Raw genomic sequence first — 10,602 nt, 5'->3', positions numbered from 1 at the left:
AACTATATGAGCATAAGCTTTTCAACTAAAGGTGACGACCTTAGAAAGGGGATTTCCCAACCACAGCATATGGGAGGAGCAGTTTGTTTGATATTATTTCCTGTGAGCAACATATAATGATTTTCCCAGTAACCTGATATGCAGATAGGCATGCTGTTAAAATGTGGAAAAAAAACAAAGGTCTATTTCTGATTAAAAAGGCTGTGTTTTCAGCAGACTAAAGTCGCTCACATGTGGTTTGACAGCCATATTCATATAGCAGACACCACAGAGAACCAAACTGGAACCTCATTTGACAAGAGCTCTGCTACTTGGGCCGCCCTCGCACGTGTTGCTGGCCTTTGCAATCGTGCCGTCTTCCAATCAAATCAGAACCATCTTCCAGTCCTTAAGGTGTGCTATCTTAATATCTAGATTTTAGAAGTACATTGAAAATGCATTTAAAAGCATGCAAGTTTTAGAGTTAGTATCATTGAGAGTGGCAGCTTTTCACATCACATCTGTTTTGCAGCGAGAGACAGCTGGCGATGCCTCAGAGTCTGCCCTGCTGAAGTGTATTGAGCTGTGCTGTGGTTCAGTCATTGAAATGAGAGAGAAGTACACAAAGATTGCTGAGATCCCTTTCAACTCCACCAACAAGTATCAGGTATTTTTGTTGAGGTGTTCTTTAGAGATTGGTTTGTAGATTAACTGGTCATCCTAATAGGCCTTTAATATGCCTTTTCTAGCTCTCAGTCCACAAGAATCCCAATTCTTCAGAGTCTAAGCACCTGCTGGTGATGAAGGGAGCCCCTGAGAGAATCTTGGATCGATGCTCTACTATTGTGATTCAAGGAAAAGAGCAGCCTTTGGATGATGAAATGAACGATGCTTTCCAAAATGCTTATGTAGAACTCGGAGGTCTCGGAGAAAGAGTGCTGGGTAAAGCCATCTTGTGAAGTTCACCTTGTGGAGTTTTTCAGTTAAAACTATGACTATGTACACTAATGATTGTGTTCTTTCTCAAAGGTTTCTGCCACTTTAGCCTCCCTGATGACCAATTTCCTGAGGGTTTTGCATTTGATACTGAAAATGTGAACTTCCCCACTGAGAACCTGTGTTTTGTTGGCCTCATGTCCATGATCGATCCCCCTCGTGCGGCTGTACCAGATGCTGTGGCCAAATGCCGGAGTGCTGGAATCAAGGTGTTGTCATCATCGAAGATCAACTGCTTGAATATACTGTGTCCATATTAAATTATTCCGATAATAATTACTTGTGACCATTCAATTACAAATAAGGTTATTCATTCAAAGTAATTAAAATTAATGACTCTTCCCATACAGGTTATCATGGTTACTGGAGACCATCCAATTACAGCTAAGGCTATTGCAATGGGTGTTGGCATCATCTCTGAAGGCAATGAGACTGTGGAAGACATTGCTGCACGTTTGAACGTTCCTGTTGGAGAGGTCAATCCAAGGTAAACCAATCATCTCAACCAGTTCTAGATGTGGCATGTGGAATTGCTCTAGATGTCTGCTAATGCAATGTGTACCTCTAGAGATGCTAAGGCCTGTGTGGTCCATGGTGGAGAACTGAAGAATATGAATGAAAGCGACCTGGATGAGATCCTCAAATACCATACAGAAATTGTTTTCGCCAGAACTTCTCCACAACAAAAGCTGATTATCGTGGAAGGTTGTCAGCGACAGGTACCCTCAGACAGTTATCTATCAGATCCTATTGATACTAGAAAATCTTTCCCAGCAGGAACCGTTTTAATGCATTTTATTTCTCTTATCAGGGTGCCATTGTGGCCGTAACCGGTGATGGTGTCAATGATTCTCCTGCTCTGAAGAAGGCTGACATTGGTGTGGCTATGGGTATCGCTGGATCTGACGTATCCAAACAGGCTGCTGACATGATTCTTCTGGACGACAACTTTGCCTCAATTGTCACTGGAGTAGAAGAAGGTATGTCATGATTTTGAGAACTTACTTGACTGAAGATTTATCAAGGTCACTATGACACTTATTTTTTGAATGTATCTTCCACATCAGGACGTCTGATCTTTGACAACTTGAAGAAGTCTATTGCCTACACGCTGACTAGTAAGATCCCTGAGATGTCACCCTTCCTCATGTTTGTCCTCATTGGTATTCCTCTACCTTTGGGCACCGTCACCATTCTCTGCATTGACCTGGGCACTGATCTGGTAAGAAAAATGATTATTACCGTAGAGATCTTTAAATTATTAATCTGTTTTTAACTCGTTTTAATTGTTGCCACAGATTCCTGCTATCTCATTGGCTTATGAAAATGCAGAAAATGACATCATGAAGAGACAACCCAGAAATGCTCAAACAGACAGGCTGGTGAACGCGAGGCTAATCAGTATGGCATATGGTCAAATCGGTAAGCACATTCTTACTCGATAAAGAGAGCTCTGAATTTTTTCACATAGCATCTGTTAAAGATCTTTAACATTTATACAGTTAGTATAAGCGTATATGAATATGGGCAAGCAATTAATTTTACTGTCATGATTTTCCTTTTTAGGTATGATCCAAGCAGTTGCAGGGTTCTTTACCTACATCGTGGTTATGGGTGAGAATGGATTCTGGCCCAGTTATCTGCCAGGACTTCGAGTTGGTTGGGAAGACAGATCTATCAGTGACCTGGAAGACAGCTATGGTCAACAATGGGTAAGTGTTAAAGCTTTAGCAAGCCATACATTGAAACAAAAAAGCTTCTATATTATAGAACAAATGTGAAAAATCAGTCTTTTAAATGTTTTTATAAACATTGCTTTGTTCTTGTGTTTTAATTGTCTGATGCAGACCTTTGAGGCCAGAAAGATTATAGAGTCCACTTGCCACACAGCATTTTTCATCAGTATTGTGGTTGTGCAGTGGGGTGACTTGATCATTGTAAAGACCAGAAGAAATTCCATCATACAGCAGGGAATGAAGTATGTAAACAAAGGGATGCAAACAAGCTTCAAAGAAGCCATAACGTATTGGTGGATTGTTTGTTCAGTTGCAGCACGAGGCTGCTCACCTTAAAGCCTTATCACAATTTGTTCTTTTCTTTTTTCCAAGAAACAAAGTCCTCATCTTTGCCTTTTTTGAGGAAGCTGCTCTGGCAGCTTTCTTGTCCTACTGCCCAGGCATGGACGTTGCCGTCAGAATGTATCCTCTAAGGTAAGTGGACGTATCTAGACTTTTGCACACATGTAATTGGGTGTCTTCACGCTCAAATCTTTTCATTTGTCTAGCTGACTTTGTGGCATGAGGGTTTGAAACAATGAAAAAAAAGAAAAAAATCCTTGTGTTCTTTCATGCAGACCATTGTGGTGGTTCACTGCCTTCCCATACTCACTTCTCATCTTCATCTATGATGAAGTTAGAAAATACCTCCTACGACAGAATCCAGGAGGTAATAACATATGTCCCTACAGTATTTCATTGCTTTAAGAAATTAAGAATAAAATCTAATATCAGTGCTATTTTGTTTTCAGGCTGGGTGGAAAGAGAAACATACTATTAAATCAAGACGACGTTCTATTGCAAACTTATTTTCTGAGACATTTTTCTCAAAATGATACAATGCTGTGTTTTTCAGCAAATAAATGTCTAATTTTATTGAGCTGAATTTTTGTGTGTTTTTTATTAACCAACAGAACATATAAAATGTCACTATGCAAAAAGGGTTTTAGTGAAAATTAAAAAAAAAAATCATATAAGGTGATATAAATAATAAAAAAGCCATTTATGAATTCAACATAAAGGCATGGTGTAGTTACATCATCTACCAGCAGAGGTCTACTGATAGATAAAGAAAATCAACCAAACCTTAGCCTAACCGGCATTTAAATTAGTATGATAAAAAAAAGTGCCTATTCAGTGCAGCATAGGTCACATGCTCAATGCTGATTCTCACAGCTGACAGAAAACAAGACAACAACAGTAAAGTTTAATGTGACTATAAATGCACTGCTGCTGCATTTAGCAGACACTTTTAAGCGAAGTCACTTGTGCTGCTTTCAGTTTACATATATCAGTCTATATTTATCAGCCTTCTCTGGGAATTGAACCCATGACTTATAATACTGAGAGTTAGAAAACTTCTTGGTATCTTAAGGGTCATGTGGCATGTATGCCGTGTGAGATGTTTATACATATCAGTGAAACCAGCAGAACATGCTGAACATCAGTCAAACATTCCATTATAAAAACATTATGCCATGTGCCAAGAAGTCATTCTCAGCTGTGTTATTATACTACTAAACGTTTTTAGGAAGTAAGGCTAACATGAGGGCTGTGAGGCTCTGTTGACTGACAAAACAGAAAATTGTTTACAAAACAAGACTAAGATCCAAACAAAATTAGTTCTTAATAGTTTGATTCATTCTTAAATTACCTTTGATTTTAGGCAAAAAATAAGAGAGCATCTAATTTTCAACTTAGAAGTCTTTCATTATAACAGCCCAAAGAAATGCATAATACTTAACTGCAGATAAATATGTACACAAATTAACATGGAAAGGATATTTGAATATTAGCATATAGTTATTAAGAAAATCAACTGTTATATAAACAAGACATGATGAAGGTTAAATGAATGTTAAAGACAGATGACACCTGCCAGACTCCTCCCAAACTGCTCCCCTAAAGTAGATGAGTTGACAGGGAACAAATCTGTGAACTTGGTTTGGACACACATGGATTTGTGTATCCGAGTGGCTGGCAGGAGGATATGGAGCAGTGTCCTGGAATCCAAAGGACCACAATTTGAATTTAAATAAGGAAAGCAGGGCTTGGTCTAAGTGAATTCTGCTGTCTTTGCTGGACTGTGTGTTTCTTCACACGGTTTTCTTTTTTTCTTACCTTCTGATAGTGTTTTGTTTGTCGTGTAGATTTTTGCCACTGGCTTTACTTTTTATGGGGTCAGGTAAGGTTGCAGTTGTATGCTTTATACAAAGTTTTATGCATAGATATAATTTCACTTTTATCTTTGGGGGTTAAAAAGGGAGGAAGGTGGCATATATGCTTACATAGGAATCACAGACATGGGAATCCCTGTGTCATGCTGAAATGTTGTCCAAAGCAGACAATACAGTGGTAATGTAAACATACAGAATTGCATTTTTTCAGCTAAACACCAACTAAAAAAAAGTTACTTGTCCAGGAAAAAGGGGATTTTTTTTTTTTATGTAATGTAATTTATTCTGAAGTAATTCTCATCAGTTTTCTGTAAGCTTTTACTTGCCTATATGTGACCCTGGAGCACAAAAGCAGTCTTAAGTCGCTGGGGTATATTTGTAGCAATAGCCAAAAAAACATTGTATGGGTCAAAATTATAGATTTTTCTTTTATGCAAAAAATTATTAGGATATTAAGTAAAGATCATGTTCCATGAAGATATTTTGTAAGTTTCCTACCGTAAATATATCAAAACTTAATTTTTGATTAGTAATATGCATTGCTAAGAACTTCTTTTGGACACCTTTAAAGATGATTTTCTCAATATTTTGATGTTTTTGCATCCTCAGATTCCGAAAAATTGACCCTTATGACTGGTTTTGTGCTCCTGGGTCACATATAAGCATGTTTATGATATTTGCCCAATTAAATTGACTCTTGGTGTCACTCATCATTTGTTATAAACATAAAACTCAACATTTTAACCACAGTATTTTTGTTCATGTTTGTTTCTTTGTGCTGTTGCGATCATTTGTTTTGATTTCTCCATGAGAGTCGCTCACACACACAGTCAGGCTGTGTGAGCTTCATCTGCTGTGACCTTGTTACTGTCAATGCATTATACAATATCAGTCGCCGTTTACACTGAATGTAATAAAATCAGAATCATTCTCACCAAAGTTTCGGTGCTTCTCTAATTAATTATTGTTATTCATGTTTTAATAAGGCTACTTCGCCCCTTCAAAAAAATACACTTGTCCCAGACAAGCATTAATGTTGAGCACATAAATGTATAAAAATTAGTTGCAGATGATCCTCCAGTCAAACCGTCCAGCTCCTGAGACCTGGCACATCTGATGCACATGGAAAGTATTGAATGTTGCATTGTATAATTTCCTCTTAACGCAAGGACATTTTTGAATTGAAGGTCAAATTAAAACTCACTGCTCTGCACAACTTGGTGTCGTCGCTTCTTGACTTAGGGGCCCTAAAAAGCTAGTGGAAGAATTATGAACGGTGATGATACCAGAGAAACTGCTGGCAGAGCCCCAAACAATTCATGATATCATGAACGTATCTGCAGTCAGATCGCCAGATTTTTTTTTTTTTTGCACTAACACACACACAAAAGAGGTACTTGTTGACTCTAGTAACCCTTAAAAAATAACTGCAATACAGAGAACTGAAATCTTAATGTAGCACTAAAAGCAATAGTTCCCTTTCAGTCAGTCACTTTTGACGTTAAGTCGACATACTGACATTTGGGGTCTCATTTGGGAGAGCACACATCAGTATGTCGACATAATGTCTCCGTTCCCTCCTTCAGAGAATGATGGTTACATACATAACCGAGGTGTTTTTAGGTTACGTGTTTAAAATCTTTTTTCACAGTCTGCCATTATTACTTTATTCCATAAGTGAAAGTGTTCAATAATATAGTGGTACCAAGAGTAAGAAAGGGTGGGGATGGGGGGCAAAAGCATCAATTATTATATTAATTTAAACAATTATTATCAAACAATTATATTCATTTAGTAACGTATAAAGAACGTTAACTTTTAAACTGAGAGAGTAATGACTGAATATTTTTTGCGTATGTTAGCAGAGAGAGCGAGAGAAGGAAACTATGCTGTGTGCCGGTATCTGACGTAGAGAGTGAAACGCAGTCATTTAGATTGCATTATGAATTTTGAAAATTTTGAAAATTGCTGTTTGAGAGAAAAAAAAAAATCTACCAAGTGCCATCATGATACTTTGGGTTCAGTCCTCTTCCTTCTTTCATTTTCTCGCAAAATTTGCCACAATTACTTGCCACAGTCACTCAATGACAATACTGTCAGATAAATTATACTGCCATATCAGATATTTGTTGTAATTATTATATTATTAAAAAATGGCAAAATAACTGTTTTGCATATCACCGATTTAGTTTCTGTTTTGTTTTTTTGGCGTTATCTATAAAATCATCATTTGCATAAAATGTGTTGAAAAAATCGGACCTTTTATTCTTTGAGCAAACAAGTCAATTTTTCTAAGGAGCAAATAAATATAATTTTCAGGGTAAATATCAAGTTTATACAAGTATATACAGGTATATTGTAATAGAATGGCAACTATATGAGCATAAGCTTTTCAACTAAAGGTGACGACCTTAGAAAGGGGATTTCCCAACCACAGCATATGGGAGGAGCAGTTTGTTTGATATTATTTCCTGTGAGCAACATATAATGATTTTCCCAGTAACCTGATATGCAGATAGGCATGCTGTTAAAATGTGGAAAAAAAACAAAGGTCTATTTCTGATTAAAAAGGCTGTGTTTTCAGCAGACTAAAGGCGTCTATCATGAAGATGGAGGTAACAGGTGATGTTCTTTAACAATGCTTGCTTTCAACCAACGTGACCTTGCTAAGATTTCTATCATTTATTCACTCCAAGCATTTGAAAAAAAAAAATCCTTTAATCTCTAAATCTACACCTTCCTAAAACTAGCCTTTTCCTTGAGGAATGGTTTTAAAAGCAAGCTTTCCTCACAAGGTTAAAGGTTACATGATGGATGGTTCATTGGCCATATTACAGTGATTATGTACTTTAGTCTGAACAAAAGCTTGCTTTGACTCATGCTTTGGCTTTTTGGTGTCATGCAGTTTAAAAGACAAGAACAGTTTGTTGGTTCCTCCGTGGTGTCATTCTCGGGATAAAGAGAAAGTCAAGAGTTGAATAATCAGTTTTAATAAAGACTGTTTGTCATTTTAAAATAAAAGACAAGTGCATTGTTCTAACAGATGGATCGTTCATCGATCTTGAGAGACAACAGGCAGTGTGTCTTCACTAATTAAATAAATAAATAAATAACTGAAAGATATTTTGCATTAGATACACAAAGCAATACATACCAATTGCAATGGAGAATTTAACACCTTATTGAATTTCATGTAAACGAAAACTAGGCAGCGGAGGATAGACTTAAAGTCTTTGGCACACACTGTATAGAGGTGCTAGCCCTTACCAAAAAAGTAGTATACTTCAAGTTTATTTGAGCAAGTATACTTAATTGGAAATTCTGTACAGAAGATGTGTACTAGCGCCCCCTACAGTATAACAATGAAAACACGGATTCTAGGAACACAAGTATAGCTCAAATATATTGAGACTTTTTCTAAGTATAAGTCAAGTATACTTAAATGTCATTTTAAGTATATTTCTGAGGAGTACATAAAAAGTAGACTAAAAGTATACTTTCCTATTTTTAGTTTAAAAGAAGTATACTAATAGCACACTTGAATAAACTTCTTTTTCGTAAGGGAGATCACATTTTCAAAGCTTTCAAAACTGCTTTATGGAGCCTTTGCCTACTAAATAAGCTGAATAATCGGTATGTTGCTCAACAACAGTGCAATCTTCACTCCTTCACAGCCCTGTAATTTCTGCCTCATGCTGTTGCTCTTGTCATTGTTTCTATTGTCCTTTTGTGTTGTCATTGATGTGATCTCTGTTCTGGTTGGCATTTCCACACATCTTGTATATAGTTAGTAGCATACTGTAGTGTAAATAGTCTTGTTGTTTCTGCAGGGGGTTGGTGCCTTTTCTTGGTGGTTGTCTTTTTTTATTAGGAATTAATAATTATAAGGAAACCGTCATACTTCCCACTACAGGTGAATTATTCCTGTAAAACAGCTCCGAAATAATTAAAAACTTAAAGGAATAATTCACCCAAAAATTAATTTTGTCATCATTTACTCACCCTCAGGTTGTTCCAAATTGAGGGTCCCTGTACCATCAGCTATGTGACACTGGTTGAACATTATATTTGGACGTTTAAGGCAGTTTAAAGGACATGGACATTTTAACTCTGTTGCATAAGGTAAAGATCTTCCATTTAAACGTTCCATTAAAAAAAAAACAAAAAAAAAACATATTCATATAATGAAATGTTATACCTCCAACCCTACCTAAACAAACCCATGAGAAAGAAATGAAAGAAAATACTCAGGTTGTAATAGATGTAGCTTACGGGCGTTTTCATCGGAAAGCTAATGCTTTTGTTGTTGCATTGTTTCAAGCTGCATTGTAAATGACAGTGAAAACTTGCATTTAATAACAATATTTATTAAAAATAGATATTTTCAAAATGGTATAGAATTTGGTCATTTTCAGCAATATGATCAATTACATGGAGCCGAATTAGCTTTTTGTCTCGAAAATGAGTGAGAACACTAAATAGAGGTTAGTGGAAATAAGACAAAAACACGGTTTGGAAGATGAATTCATGATGTACTTGCTCGTTATATACATTTTGCAAATTTTGAACACAGAAAAAGTTACATAGTGCTGCTTTAATATTTTTTGTACTTTACTTTTTTTCATTTTTATATATATTTTTAAATAACTTTAATTTCATTAAAATATTTTACCCCCAAAGAAAAATATCATGCTTTACAAAAATGTACACTTATACGAGATGAAGAACTCATGGAATAAATTAATAATTAATAAATTAAAAAAAAGATTTAATTAATTTATTTAACAATTAATATTTTAACATTAAGTGTTACCAGAGACAAACAAAAAATATGTTTTTTTTATTTAAAAAAAAAAAAAAGGTTAATTTATCTTTGTCTTGTTTAACAGCTAGAACAACACTTGTCCTTTAGAGGATTTTTGGAGAGACAGAATGCTACTTCAGCCACTGGTTTATTCCAGGTTCATCTACTGGCCTGTTAATCAAAGGAGAGAAAAAAAATATTTTAAAAAGTTGTGAATAAGAGTGACTGAATCATCTTTGTTGTATTAATTGTAATACTTGTTAATTGACCATAGACATAAACTTAGAGAAGTAGCTCCGGTTGGAATGTTCTTCTGCGGGATGTGTGCAGTTCTGTTTATTAGATGCTAGAGCGACAAAGGTTACACAGTGCTGCTTTAAAGTAGCCTACAATATAGGTTTCAAAGAATGCACAGTGTAAGATTACCTTAAGATACCACAATTCACACAAAAAAAAAGTTATAATTTCTTTGCATCTCATTTTACCTGCTATCACAAATAACATCAAAATGTTTTATAGCTTACATACCAAGTATTATATAGCAAATAATGAATTAATATTTAGTTTGAACAAGCCGTTCAGATATTCGCTAGCCAGCCAGTTAATTTCTTACCTCTGAACTGAGTGCATTATGCCCTTTTTAGTCGGCCAATCAGAAACTCCCCAAAGCCATTCCACAGACCTCCAGGTGTGGCGAACTCTTTAAAACGTTTTCTGCCGTGTGTAATTTAACATGGCATAAATGTACAGTAGATTAATCGAAGAAAACGCTAAACATATGCAGTTCTACTGTCCCTTGGCCTTGAGTGAGCGCGTTGGTTGAGAGAGAGAGAGAGAGAGTGAAAGAGAGAGAGAGTGAGAGAGAGAGAGA

General features: G+C 36.0%; 1 protein-coding gene across 1 annotated transcript; it reads left to right on the top strand.

Annotated features, from left to right (window-relative positions):
- The first annotated feature begins 231 nt into the window (after positions 1-231).
- LOC107698889 (sodium/potassium-transporting ATPase subunit alpha-1-like) lies at positions 232-3,531 on the top strand. The gene is made up of 14 exons (XM_016500025.1): positions 232-393; positions 512-646; positions 729-921; positions 1,009-1,184; positions 1,326-1,462; positions 1,544-1,694; positions 1,787-1,955; positions 2,043-2,197; positions 2,274-2,397; positions 2,542-2,687; positions 2,823-2,953; positions 3,084-3,185; positions 3,329-3,420; positions 3,503-3,531. The coding sequence occupies exons 1-14, from the start codon at positions 232-234 to the stop codon at positions 3,529-3,531; spliced, it is 1,902 nt and encodes a 633-aa protein (XP_016355511.1).
- Positions 3,532-10,602: the final 7,071 nt, after the last annotated feature.

Source organism: Sinocyclocheilus anshuiensis, unplaced genomic scaffold, assembly GCF_001515605.1.
Source record: "Sinocyclocheilus anshuiensis isolate Anshui unplaced genomic scaffold, SAMN03320099.WGS_v1.1 scaffold1854, whole genome shotgun sequence".
Taxonomy (NCBI): Eukaryota; Metazoa; Chordata; class Actinopteri; order Cypriniformes; family Cyprinidae; genus Sinocyclocheilus; species Sinocyclocheilus anshuiensis.
This window is presented reverse-complemented; position numbering and strand designations above follow the sequence as displayed.

Excerpts from the sequence above, each read along its gene's own strand:
- LOC107698889 (XM_016500025.1), top strand. The coding sequence starts at position 232 with ATGTGGTTTGACAGCCATATTCATATAGCAGACACCACAGAGAACCAA. Across the intron at positions 647-728 it reads ACTCCACCAACAAGTATCAG|CTCTCAGTCCACAAGAATCC; the intron begins GTATTTTTGTTG and ends TGCCTTTTCTAG. Across the intron at positions 1,463-1,543 it reads GTTGGAGAGGTCAATCCAAG|AGATGCTAAGGCCTGTGTGG; the intron begins GTAAACCAATCA and ends GTGTACCTCTAG.